The sequence below is a fragment of the Carcharodon carcharias genome, chromosome 16 (assembly GCF_017639515.1).
Source record: "Carcharodon carcharias isolate sCarCar2 chromosome 16, sCarCar2.pri, whole genome shotgun sequence".
NCBI lineage: Eukaryota > Metazoa > Chordata > Chondrichthyes > Lamniformes > Lamnidae > Carcharodon > Carcharodon carcharias.
In genome coordinates, this window is record NC_054482.1 from 100,068,447 (window position 1) to 100,082,830 (window position 14,384).

At 48.9% G+C, this 14,384-nt stretch overlaps 1 protein-coding gene across 1 annotated transcript in view; it reads right to left on the bottom strand.

The window, feature by feature from the left end:
* Positions 1-13,197: 13,197 nt before the first annotated feature.
* The window catches only part of LOC121289220 (very-long-chain enoyl-CoA reductase-like), a 55,240-nt gene continuing 54,053 nt past the window's right edge, over positions 13,198-14,384 (bottom strand). The window contains exons 11-12 of the mRNA XM_041208433.1: positions 14,037-14,082; positions 13,198-13,911 (exon numbers count right to left, since the gene is read on the bottom strand). Coding sequence (XP_041064367.1) covers positions 13,784-13,911; positions 14,037-14,082 — 174 coding nt within the window. The 3' untranslated portion in view covers positions 13,198-13,783. The remainder of the gene's footprint in view (positions 13,912-14,036; positions 14,083-14,384) is intronic.

Sequence of the window (14,384 nt, forward strand, 5' to 3'; positions counted from 1 at the left end):
AGTCGCCCAACCTCCTACCCAAAATCCACAAACAGAACTGTCCCGGCAGACCGATCGTGTCAGCCTGTTCCTACCCCATGGAACTCATTTCTCGTTATCTTGACTCCCTTCTCTCTCCCCTTGTCCAGTCCCTTCCCACCTATATCCGTGATTCCTCTGACACCTTACGTCACATCAACACTTTCCAGTTCCCTGGCCCCAAACGCTTCCTCTTCACCATGGACGTCCAATCCCTCTACACCTCCATCCCCCACCAGGATGGTCTGAGGGCCTTTAGCTTCTTCCTCGAACAGAGGCCCAAACAATCCCCATCCACCTCTACTCTCCTCCTTCTGGTTGAACTTGTTCTCACACGGAACAATTTCTCCTTTAACTCCTCTCACTTCCTCCAAATAAAAGGTGTGACTATGGGTACCCGAATGGGCCCCAGCTATGCCTGTCTCTTTATGGGATATGTGGAACATTCCTTGTTCCAGTCCTACTCCGGCCTCCTCCCATAACTCTTTCTCCGGTACATCGATGATTACTTCAATGCTGCTTCATGCTCTCATCGGGACTTGGAAAAATTTAATTAATTTTGCTTCCAATCTCCACCCCTCCATCATTTTCACATGGTCCATCTCTGACACTTCCCTTCCCTTCCTTAACCTCTCTGCCTCAATCTCTGGTGATAGACTGTCCACCAATATCCATTACAAACCTACCGACTCCCACAGCTACCTCGACTACAGCTCCTCACACCCTGCTTCCTGTAAGGACTCCATCCCATTCTCTCAGTTCCTTCGCCTCCGTCGCATCTGTTCTGATGATGCTACCTTCAAAAACAGTTCCTCTGACATGTCCTCCTTCTTCCTTAACTGAGGTTTTCCACCCATGGTCGTTGACAGGGCCCTCAACCGTGTCCGGCCCATCTCCCGTGCATCCGCCCTCACACCTTCTCCTCCCTCCCAGAAACATGATAGGGTCCTCCTTGTCCTCACTTATCACCCCACCAGCCTCCGCATTCAAAGAATCATCCTCTGCCATTTCCGCCAACTCCAGCATGATGCCACCACCAAACACATCTTCCCTTCACCACACCCTGCCCCCACCCCCCCCCGGCGGCATACCGTAGGGATCGTTCCCTCTGGGACACCCTGTCCACTCCTCCATCACCCATCACTCCTCAACCCCCACCTATGGCACCTCCCCATGCCCACACAAAAGATGCAACACCTGCCCCTTCACTTCTTCTCTCCTCACCGTCCAAGGGCCCAAACACTCCTTTCAACTGAAGCAGCATTTCACTTGCATTTCCCCTAATTTTGTCGAATACATTCGTTGCTCCCAATGTGGTCTCCTCTACATTGGAGAGACCAAACGTAAACTGGGCGACTGCTTTGCAGAACACCTGCGGTCTGCCCACAAGAAAGACCCAAACCTCCCTGTCGCTTGCCATTTTAACACTCCACCCTGCTCTCTTGCCCACATGTCTGTCCTTGGCCTGCTGCATTGTTCCAGTGAAGCCCAACACAAACTCGAGGAACAGTACCTCATCTTCCGACTAGGCGCTTTACAGCCTTCCAGACTGAATATTGAATTCAACAACTTTAGATCTTGAACTCCCTCCTCCATTCCCACCCCCTTTCTGTTTCTTCCCCCTTCCTTTCGTTTTTTCCAATAATTTATATAGATTTTTCTTTTCGCACCTAATTCCATTATTTTTAAATCTATACCTTTTATGCCCTGTTAGCCTTTCCACCCCACCCCCACTAGAGTTGTACCTTGTGTGTCCTGCCATCCATTCTTAATTAGCACATTCGTTTAGATAATATCACCACCTTCAACACCTCTTTGTTCTTCTGTCTGTGACATCTTTTGATTATCTGCTCCTATCACTGCTTGCTTGTCCCTACAACCAACACCCCCCACTTCTCTCCCCCCATCCCCCCCCACCCCCCCCCACCCACCTTAAACCAGCTTATATTTCACCCCTCTCCTACTATTCACTCAGTTCTGTTGAAGGGTCGTGAGGACTCGAAATGTCAACTCTTTTCTTCTCCACCGATGCTCCCAGACCTGCTGAGTTTTTCCAGGTAATTCTGTTTTTGTTTTGGATTTCCAGCATCCGCAGTTTTTTGTTCTTACCACTGCAATAATTATGCGTTCCCAGGAAACACGCTGTTTCCATGGCTGTCGGACTCTCATTCGCCGGCCATGCCATCACCTCGCCACTTCGTCATGCCGGGCACTATATTTAAGGTGCAGCTGCACGCACACCCCTCAGTGCTTCCGGCCCACGACTGCTGCACGAGAGACAGGAAAGCCTCGAAAGGCAAACTGCGGTCTCCCATTTCAGTGACGTATCCCTCAAGCGCCTTTTGATCACTGTGGAAACCTGCCGTGATGTCTTCTACCTGGCTCTGGCCGCAGGGTGGGCAGCGGCATCACCAATCCAGCATGGGAGGCGGTGGCAGCAGTGGTCAGCACCAATGCCCTGCAAAAGAGGACAGCCTCGACACGATGAATGATCTCATCAATTCCGCCAGGGTAACTCGCTCTTCTCATCACTCTCAACTCACACACTCCCAAACCCATCACACATCCACAGCGAGCTCACACCTCAAGGGACAACACCACTAATTCTCACTCACGCCCTCACATCTCCATCAGGCTCATATCATCTGGAGCTCGTGTCCTCATCCTGTTCATGGCTCCGCTCACCATACAAGCATTCCACATAGTGCCATGTGTCCTGCTCACCCTCTCTCCTTCTGTTTCCACACAGGAGAAGCTGGCTCACATCAGCAGGGAGAGATCCCAGACCAGGGGGTGGAGTGGCCCCGTTCAGCTCCTCACTCACTTTGAGGAGTGTGCCATCGCACTAACGGGTGAGGGTGTGGGCCATGCCTGCGGCAATGGGGATGTCGGTAGCGAACACCCTCGTGAGGATCCTGCAGCCCATCATCCCTCTCTCAACGCAACTGTAAGTTCTCTCTCTCCTGCTTTTGACTCTGCTGCCATGCTCTAATCATCCCTACTTTGGGTCATAGGGGGCTCTGCCAAGCAACCAACACCCTCAGCCAGCCAGTCCCTCAGCTCCATCCACGTCCTCACCTCCAGCCAAGAGTACACCTCCTCCATTGAAGAGCTGGAAATAAGCAGCCTGGAAGACCCATCACCGCGCTTACCCACACTCCCCACCAGCTCAGAGACACACACTTCAGTGGCACCTAGATCTAGAGCGGGCTTGTATTCACAATCTGGTGGTCACCGCATGGACGCATGTCCGCAGCAGGAGGAGGCAGGTTTGGCCTAGCTCCCCGGCACTCGGAGGACTGCTGGGGAAGAGGCAGCTGTAAGGTCCGAGTTAGTTGATGAACCTCTGCCTTGCAACTCATCCTAGAGAGTCTGCAGAAGGCAGGGGAACATCATGCAGAGCTGTTGGAAGCCCTCAACAGAGTGGCTTGAGAGTCGGAGAAGTGTGTCTGCCTGCTGCTTGATGAAGTGGTGCCCATGTGTGCGCGTATGGAGGTCTCCATGAGTAGGATGGCAAATGCCATGGAGACCCTGGTCCCGCAGAACGCGGAGATGTGCGCAGACCTGCACTCCATCACGGGAGCCATGGGTGAGTTCCTGCAGTGCTAACGTGAGAGGGAAAGGAAGGCAGAGTGGCAGCTGGACACCCCTTGATCATCCACTCAGTAATCTGAGAGGCTGTCTCTCCCTCTGAGTCCCCTTTGCCAGTGAACCCCTCAACCTCACCCTCTGTCACCACAGAGGGAGCAGCTGACAAACGAGTGATTCTGGAGGGAGAAGTGTATGTGGGGCAGGGCCTTTCGGAGCCCCGTGCAGGCCCTCTCCTAAGCAAGCGGATCCTTCCCGTATCACACCACTTCAATGTCCTGAGCATTTTCAATGCTGCCTGTTGGGGTTTGCTTTCAGTTGTCCATCTGAGCTGACCTGCATCACCACCCATCCAATGATCACACTCCCATGAAGCACCTGACCTCACCCACGACTCTTGTTTCACTTTCGATTTGGACAGTCTGGTTTTGATTCGATTGTTAGTGCATTCTCTGTCCTTTCCCTTCCCCCATCACAGTCGACCCCTCACCGATATCACTTTCCACCTCCCCACCGTGACCTTCCAGCCACAATCCTTTTCCTTCGGGGATGTCCAGGTGAATGTGTACATTCTCGTCCTTCTCAAAAATCCCACCCGATCCACATTAACCTCCCCAACCTCCTCCTTCGCACCTGCAGGGTCCGTGTCTGCCTCCTAGTCCCCACCAACCACCCTCACCATCCCTTCTACCACTAACATCGAACCCTCAGCCCCCACCCTCACACCTCACTCTGCCCTCAGTCATTCTCAGCGTTCCCTCATTCCACCCTCAGTTCATTCCCCAGGAGGTAGTTATGGACTTATCAGAGCCCTCGCCTACACGTTCACCTGGACAACCTGCCCCTCTAAAACCCTTCCCTCCTTGGAACCTCTCCCCCACCGGACTCCCCCGACTCCCTGCTTTGGTTCCCCCTGGACTCCACCCCCGCTTATTCCTTCCCCCTGCCTGACTCCTTCCTCCACCCTTACTCCCTCCCCTCTCTGCACTCCTTCCCCCATCCGAACTCCTTCCCTGACCCCTTCCACCCCCCCAACCCTCCTTACGCCTACCCACCTGGTTGCCATCTTCTCCCCTGTTACCCCCTCCTCCCTCTGCACTCCCTCCACCCACCCAACCTCACCCCATCCTGACACCTCTTCCTCTCAAAGCCGATCCTAGACTTTCCTCTTCCGCTCCCCGGCCCATCTTCCTCTCCCAAAAACAGCTGGACCTTCCTCTGCACCCCCTCGACCATCATCCGTTGTGAGCAGACCCTCAACGGTGACTTCCCAATTTCCGTGAGCTGTTTCGCAGCGGAGCCACGTCCATGAGAATCCACCCAGCATGTCATGGACGTATCCCCCAGAGTCCCATCGCCGCCGGGCTCCAGCATCTTCTGCTCCTCGGATGTCGATGATGTGAGCAAGGCGGTAAGTCCCGGCTTCTGCGCGTCACACTGGTCAAGACGTGTTCTGCACTGGCTGTACAATCACTCCGACGTGGGTGGACAATCCAGCAGGGGGCTGGGAGACGATTTCGACGAGCTGGCCTTAATAATGATGTGCTGATGTATTGCAAATGAGGTTCCCAAAGCCCGATGGCGGGAAATGCGGCCCACCCCATCAACGGGCTGAGCAGACAATTGCAAGCTGGTTTCACCACCTCTCGCCATATTGACCGCCCATGCCACTGAGCACGCCCTATGCCAGCGGGCATGGAAAATTCCGCCAGTTGTCTATCATACCTACAGGTCAACTGAACATCCTGATGTGAATAAAAAACTGCTTTGAATCTTTTGTGAAGCTCCTCTGTTTCAGGCACGTTGTTTTTCCAAGTTTTGTAACTAAGTAAGTTCTGAGCTTTTGAAAAATTATAACAAAGTGTAATATACAGATACTTATTCTTTTTTTGTCCATTTGCAACTGATAGCTGATCTCCTGTGCCTCCCTATCCCATGAGATTGGTATATAGCCACCCATATACCTAGCTTTCCCATTTAAACACATAGCACTTCCCAATTTAACCCTCTTCTATTCCTGTGCCTCCTTTACCACGCTCAATTAGTAGCACATTCACCTCTGAGTTAGGAGGATGAGGATTTAAGTCCCACTCCAGAGACTCGCACACAAAAACCCAGGCTGACGCTCTAGTGCGTTGCTGAGGGAGTTTTGCACTGATGGAATTGCAGCCTTATTAATGAGGCATTAAAACAAGGCCCCATCTGCCTTCTCAGTTGTAAAAGGTGTAAAAGATCCCATGGTACTATGTCAAAGAAGAGCAGGTGAGTTCTCCCCAGAGTACTGGATAATATTTATCCTTCAATCAATATCACAAAAACAGTAAATCTGGTTATTTTCACATTTCTGTTTGGGAGAGTTTGCTGTGTGGACTTTGACTGCCAGGTTTTCTACATTACAACAGTGACCACACTTCCAAAAAAAGTATTTCATTGGCTGTAAAGCGCTTTGAAACCCCCTGAATTTGTGTAACGTGCTACATTTGTACATTAAAATGCAATTATCTCTAAATGCTAAACCCAATTATTTCTTTTTTTAGTTTTTTCTTCCCCAGTAACTGGTATATTCTCAGCTGCTGATGCCCCCACCCCCCCAGTATCCAAGAACTAAATTACTCATGGGTCAGATTTTGTTCATAATACAATAAATATACTGGAAACCTTGACATACTTCTGAATTTATTATTACTATACCTATCAGAGGGGACAGGCCATTGATAACAAGATGGGAACCTGAATGTTTAAGGCCTCGTTACAAATGCAACAGAAATCAGAGATTTTCCAGAATTAGCTTATTGAGCCTATTCATTAGGTATATTTGTATATTTACTGGGTATCCAGCAACGTGTAGTTTGTCCAGAGATGGGGAGGCTGCCATGTTATCTCTCGGCTTCTTCTTAAATAACATGGGGCAGGATTTTAAGTCTCGCGGGCAGGTGCATGTCCGACCTGATCGGGGGTAAAATAGCACACGGTGACATCGGGCTAGCGTCCCGGCGTCATCACGCACACGATATTTCGGGGCACACGAGAGTTGTCAGTTCCCCCGCCGACAATTAAAAGGCCTATGAAGGCCCTTAATCAATTAATTAAAAGCAAAATTTCGCTGCCCGTCCAACCGGTTGGCGGGCAGGTGAGTTGGCCAGGCGGCCTTTGGTTTTTATGAAACCTCATCAGCTTTGCAACAGTGATTAAAAACAGAGTAAAAATTTTTAGACATCATTTTTCATATGTCCCTGTTCACGTGACTGAGTCATAGGCGGGGACATGTTTCTCTCATCTTCAGAATCTTTATTCCTGTTTCTACAAATCCTCAGCTCCCTGAGACAGCTCCCTGCTTTCAGTGCACCTCCCCCGTGCATGGGCAGACTTAGCGCTCCCCTTCCCCCCGGCCCCCACCCCAGCAGCGCTGAATTTCTCAACGCGCACTTCACGCAGACTGGCCCTTAATTGGCCAGCCCACGTGAAATCTCGGTCGGGGGTCAATCGCAGGTGGGGACCAATCGCGGGCGGGGGCCAATCGCGGGCGGGGGCCAATCGCGGGCGGGGGCCAATCGCGGGCGGGGGCCAATCGCGGGCAGCGGTCCTTTTCGCGGGCGGGGGCCAATCTCGGGCGGGGGCCAGTTGTGGTTGGGGGCCAACACAGGCGGGGGCCAATCGCAGGCGGGGGCCAATTGTGGTCGGGGGCCAATCGCAGGTGGGGGCCAATTGTGGTCGGGGGCCAATTGTGGTCGGGGGCCAATCGCAGCCGGGGGCCAATCACGGGTGGGGGGCCAATCGCGGGCGGGGGCCAATAGCGGGCAGCAGTCCTTTTCGCGGGTGGGGGCCAATCTCGGGCGGGGGCCTTTTCGCGGCTGCTCCCGGGCCCACTCACCTGACAACCGGAAAATCCTGCCCATGGGGTTCAGTGTGTCAAGTCAGTTCTGATACCCTGCAAACTCCCTGTCAATTTCGGTCAGGTCTGAAGCTGGTTTGCCATCTGTTTTCTGAACTGATTTGACAGCTTTGCTCTGCATTTGTTTAACTTCACACTTCTCCAGCCAAGTTGAGTCCCATTTCTAATTGGCATCGTGACCTCTGCCCGCGTGCAGACAGTTTTTGTCTTATTTGTGGTACTGTCAGCTCCAAACGACTGAGCAACAATGATCAATACCATAAGTTGGCATCTTTTGGAAAGAAGGGAAGAGAGTTAAAGAGGGAAGAAGTGACCACGGTTTCCTAAACTGCTGATCTCCAGATGAAGACAAAAGTTGGGATCTCATGAGGCCTCCTGAGGCAGATTTGGAGACAGGTCTGGGAGGAAATAGAAAAGATCCTTGTCGGCTTGAAGTGTTCCTGCCTCCAGTCGATCTTGCCAGATGCAGAGTCATACTGCGCCGCAGTGGTGGGTAACCAATACATTACAGTTGGGAGGCTAATTAAGGGAAGACTCTGTTGGGATCTTCCCAGCATCAGAGAGGCCTCCTGCTGATTGTTGAGCCTGGCAGCTCAGTGGAGGCAGCCACCTGATTGCAGCCAGAGTGGCCTGGAGGCCCCATGGCTCCAGTGAGGGGGCCATGGGCAGGAAAGGCCGCATCCTAGGCCCAAACAAATCCACTCTGCTACAAGCGGCCTACTGGCATCGGCCCTCACCAGTTTTAACTTTGACACACGGCTCCAAGGCCACCTCCATGTTGAGGCGCCCTCGCACTCTCCTTGCTGCATGAACATCACCTCTCCTGGTGGAGGTGGCGGCCTTCCAAAGCTGCAGGTCCTCTGATTGGCCACCTCTGTGAAGATTGCACAGGAGGGCTGACAGACCATCAAGGTCAGAACTCACGTTTATCCTCAATGGAAGAATATTTACAAAGGCAGTAAGATTTCACACAAAACGTTTTCTGATCAACTATGATGGCACCCCCTCCACACACCCCATCCCTCAATTACTCATCTTGGATAACTAGGATATGGGCCATTTACACTCAGTCTATTTCCAAGAGCCATACAAACTCTTTCTCTAAATTATAGCAAGTGTTCTTGAATATTTATGTGCAGGTTGTGCAACATATGTTTGTGTTCTACCAGGGCCATTAAGCTCCTGACCTCATTACAGCGTTGGTTCGAACATGAACAAGAGAGCTGAACTCTCGAGGTGAGGTGAGAGTGACCGCCCTTGACATCAAGGCAGCACGTGACCAAGTGCGCTATCAAGGAGCCCTGGCAAAACTGGAGCCAATGGGAATTGGTGGGTGGGAACTCGCTGCTGTTTGAAGTCATACCAAGCACAAAGGAAGATGGCTGTGGTTGTTGGAGGCCAATCATCACAGTCCCAGGACATTGTTGCTGATGTTTCTCAGGGTAGTGTCCTAGGCCCAACCATCTTCAGCTCCTCCATTAATGACCTTCCTTCCATCATAAGGTCAGAAGGGATGTTCGCTGATGATCGCACAATGTTCAGTATCATTCACAACTCCTCAGATACGGAAACAGCCCATGTACAAGTGCAGCAACACATGGACAATATCCAAGCTTGGACTGACAAGTGGCAAGTAACATTCACACCACACAAGTGCCAGGCAATGACCATCGCCAACAAGAGAGAATCCAACCATTGCCCCTTGACATTCAATGGCATTACCATCGTTGAATCCCTCACTATCCAAAATCCTGGGGGTTACCATTGACCAGAAACTGAACTGGACATGCCATATAAATACTTTGGCTACACGAAAGAGAGTGTAAACTCTGAGGCGAGTAACTCAATTCCTGAATCCCAAATCCTGTCTACCAGCGACAAAGCACAGGTTAGGAGTGTGATGGAATACTCTCCATTTGCCTGGATGAGTGCAGCTCCAACAACACTCAAGGAGCTCGACAGCATCCAGGACAAAGCAGCCCACTTGACCAGCACCCCATCCACCACCTTAAACATTCACTCCCTCCACCACTGATGCACAGTGACAGCAGTGTGTACTATATACAAGATGCACTGCAGCAACTCACCAAGGGTCCTTCGACAGCACCTTCCAAACCTGTGACCTCTACCACCTAGAAGGACAAGGGCAGCAGACACACTGGAACATCACCACCTGCAAGTTCTCCCCAAGCCAAATGCCATCCTAACTTGGAACTATATTGGCGTTCTTTCACTGTCACTGGATCAAAATCTTGGTACTCCCTTCTGAACAGCACCAAGGGTGTATCCGCACCAGATGGATTGCAGAAGTTCAAGAAGGCAGCTCACCCCCACATTCTTAAGGGATGGACAACAAATGCTGGCCTTGCCAGCAACACCCATATCCCATGAAAGAATACAAAAAAATGCGACAGGTCTCCACCATTCAGTGTTACAAATTTCTGTTGGAAGTATTTATTGTGCCTGTCTCCAACTGTGTCGTCAAGTGAGAGTCGGGAATGACAGGATAATATTATTCGCTCAAAATCCCACCTCAATTGCCTGACACTATGCAGAAAATCCTTGCATTCTATAATGCCTTTTATGACCTCAGGAAGTCCCAGCATGGCTTACAGGTTATGAAGTACATTTAAAATATAGTCAATGTTGTTATGTGTTGGCAATTTGTGCACCACAAGATCCCACAAACAGCAATGAGATAAATGTTCAGATAATCTGTTTTATCCAGTGATATTGGTTGAGGGATTGATGTTGGCCGGAATATTGGAAGAACTACCCTTTTCTTCAAGCAACATCCTGGATCAACTGGCCTCAGTTTAAAGTCTCATCTGAAAGATGGCATCTCCAACAATGCAGTACCCCCTCCGAGCTACATTGAAACTTCAGCTTAGATTCAGAACTCGCTTTGCCTGAGTGGGGCTTGAACTCATGACCTGGTGACTTGAGCGGTAGGATGTTCCCACCAACACAAGATTGACACCTGCAGGCGTAACACACGTGTCAGGATATGATCCTGGTGGGAGTGAAACAGTGTATTATTTAAAATACTTATTTCTGTACAGCAATTGGTTGCAAAAACATTGGGAAGGTAGCAATTTTGACATGCCTTTGCTGCAATTACCTGTAAAAGACCTTCAGCCCCTTGCACTGCAGCAAGACCTGTGCAACCAGCCACCGTGGAGTCTGTAACAAAGGGGGCTGAGTGGTAGTTCTGCTCCTGCTTCTTCTTTCTCTGCTTTTAGCCTCTCCCATTTTACTTGGAGTTGTCACAATGCTGCCTGATCACCCTTCACCGTCGCCTGTTAGTCATCCATTCCTCTTCCAATCCCACTGTGTTTGAATCCCTCGCTATCACATCATTCCATCTACTTCTTCTTGGCAGTCCCATCTCCATCTCTTGCTTCACCATATTTCCTCTCTCTCTCCTTGGTCATTCTCCAGATGACCATACCATTTCTACTTGGCCACTTTCTTCGATGCTCCCACAATCTTCACTGACCCTCCCGATGCGCTAATTCCTGATTTTGTCCTTTCTCGTTACTCCACGCATCCATCTCAGCATTCACATCCCATTAGTATTCAGTCACTCTTCCTCTTTCCTTGATGTTGTTCAAGTTTCTGCATTATTCTGCATTATATAACAAGACCGGTCTCAGAACGTCTTATACATGCTTCCTTTCAGTTTCAGCAATACTTTTCTATCACATAACACTCCACTTTTTCCAATTACTCCAACTAGCGCTACTCAGTTGTTTAATTTCCATTTCCACACTTCCATCTTCTGCCACCACTGACCCCAGGTACTTGAACCTATTCACTTTTCCCAAGTCTTCACGAATAATCTTTACACCTTCACTCTGATCCTATTCCCTAGGCCAGTCCATAAATTGGGTCTTTCGTCTACTGACCTTTATACGTCTGTCTTCCAGTGCTTTTCTCCAGTTCTCCATATACTCAGTCATGTTCTCATCATCCTCACCCCAAGCTCAATGTCATCTTCAAACATTATTGTTCAGGGCACTGGTGCAGACAAGTTTGTATTGGTGATCCACGACATGATCTTATCAGGTGGTGTAGAAGGCTCAAGGGGCCGAATGGCCTACTCCTGCTCCTAATTTATATGTATGTGCGGTACCAGTCTCAAGCCCGGATAAATAGGGAGGGCAAACAGCAGGCAGAAGCATTTCAAAATTGCTATTTTCCCAATGCTTTTGCAACCAATTGTCCAACTGTTGTACAGAAAGAAGTCTCTTAAATAGTACACTACCTCACTCTCGCCAGGACATATCCTGACACATGTGTCACCTCTGCAGGTGTCAACCTTACGTTGATGGGAACATCCTTACCACTCAGTCACCAGGTCATGGGTTCAAGTCTCACTCCAGCAAAGCGAGTTCCTGATCTAAGCTGAGGTTTCAGTGCGGTTCTGAGGAAGTTGGAGGTGCCATCTTTTAGATGAGACATTAAACTGAGGCCATTTCATCTATGACATTATTGGAAGAAGAAAAGGGTAGTTCTTCCAATGTTCCGGCCAACATCAATACCTCAACCACCCACCAAATCCAAATGATGGTTGATAGGAATGGGCGAAGTTCTGTAACATTCACAATTTGTCCTGATGAGGCCTGGAGAGAAATTTCTAGGGTTGGGTGTTCGATAAGTCCCTTCACATATAGCTATAAAGTGGACTAACTCCCTCCTGGATCATGGATCCAAGTACCCCTTGTACTCCACTTGGAACAAGATCTTGAGAGGTTTCTTCGATAGGCAAAAAGCATTAGGCACTGAGGGGGCTCCTCACAAAGACAGGATTTGTGTTTAACAAAACAACTCACCCAGCCAGCTTGCTTTCCAGCCGTCAAACCAACAGAATTTGTCGGCACTACCAAAAAATATGATGCTCACACTGTTTGCTGTTGCAAATTTGAAACATTCACCATTAGCGCCCTCCCAATGCAACAATAAAACTCTGCCACTTACCATCGGATGAGGTGTTAAACCAAGGTAGCATCTGCCCTCTCCGGTGGGTGTAAAGGGTCCTATGGCTCTATTATGAGGAAGAGTTGAGGAGCTGTCCCTCCTGTGCAATATTTATCCCTCAACCAAGAATAAAGAAACTATCTGGCCATTACCAAATTGAGCTTGGTGAGAACTTGCTGTGTGCAAATTGGTTGCTGTATCTCCTACATTACAACAGTGATTACACTACAAAAGTTGTTGATTGGCTGTAAAGCACTTTCTGGATATCCTGAGGTTGTGAAAGGTGCTATATAAATGCAAGTCTTTCTTTATGTGCACATTTAACTGGATGGTATTGACTACACATGCATTATCAGGCCATAACTGCAGCAACTCACCAAGGTTCCTTCGACAGCACCTTTCAAACCCACGACCTCTACCACCTAGAAGGACAAGGTCAGAGATGCCTGGGAGCACCACCAGCTGCAAATTCCCCTCCAAGCCCCACAGCGCCCGGACGTGGAACTATATCGCCGTTCCTTCACTGTCACTGGGTTGAAATCTTGGAATCCTTTCCAAACAACACTGTGGGTGTGCCTACACCACATGGACTGCAGCGGTTCAAGAAGACAGCTCACCACCACCTTCTCAAGGGCAATTAGGAATGGGCAATGAAAATGCCAGCTGAGCCAGCAACACCCACGCCCGCGAAAAGAATAAATAAAGCGAGCACTAGAACATCTCATTTCTTCCTTTATTTGGCACTTATGGATTTGAAAAGAGGAGAAAACATTTCAGCTAAACTTTTTATTCAGAGACAAACAGTGTTAGCAAAGGATCTGCAAAATAACACGCATAGGCTGCCCTTAATTTGTTGTGAGCATCTGTGTATATAAAGTCTCAGTAACAGTGAAGTTCTCCATCTCTACACTCAGGCAACAGCAAACATGCTTAGCGGACAGGAAAGTATCAAAGACTGTGATTGTGCAGCATGAGAAGTGATTAAACGTTTGAGCACCAGCGCAAGGCAAAGTTAATGTAAGGTCATGAGGGAGGTTCTAGCCTTGGATCGACCTGGTTTATAATGCAACGGTGAAGAGTAATAAGATAATCTACCAACAATGTTCTTGAGTTGGGGGAGTGTGCTACAAACAGAGACCTGAGTCAATAACACAGTCGTGAGCAGTTTAATTTGGCGGTCCCATGCTGAAGATTGACATGCATTGAAAGCCCTGGTACAGAATGTCAGTACGTCGATAAGGTTCAGAATTTCTGCCAAGATGGCTTTGTTCCTTTTGCTGCTCTATGGCTTCAAATTGTTCTACATTATAGCAAAAAAGGAATTATTGGCATGCGGAAGGTGGGGTAATCCTTAAACTCTTTCAGGTACATGTGGTGCTTGCCTTTAGCCCAAACGGTCATTTGGAAGAAACCTATCAGGGTAAAGAGACCAACTGAAAGGCAAAGTAAAGAAAAGGTTAAATGGCAATTGCGTACATGTATTTAGAAGCTCTTCTTCTGTGCTTGTGTTGAATTTATTTTATAAGGAAATTCAAATTACTGCCATATAATGTCTTACCTGGAAGACACTGTGTCATTATGGTAAAACCAATCCAGGATCCCACCTGTAGATCAACAAGCAAAGGAAGATGATCATGATTTGAATTGCGACTATTAGCCCGTTTTAGGTCTTTTAACTGCAATATAGCAGGTTGCATAGTCAAAAATGTAATTGTAGTGTTCTTCTTTGTTAGGGCCAAATCCGTGTAAAATAACTAAAAGTGAATTAACAATCTGTTCCTCAGAGTTTTAGTTTGCATTAAGTGCAGCATCCATGGTTAAAGCAAGTGATTATTATTAGCAGCATGGTCTTGGGATTCAGGCGTTAACATAACAAAGAAAATTCTTAAGGGAATATTTTCTCCCC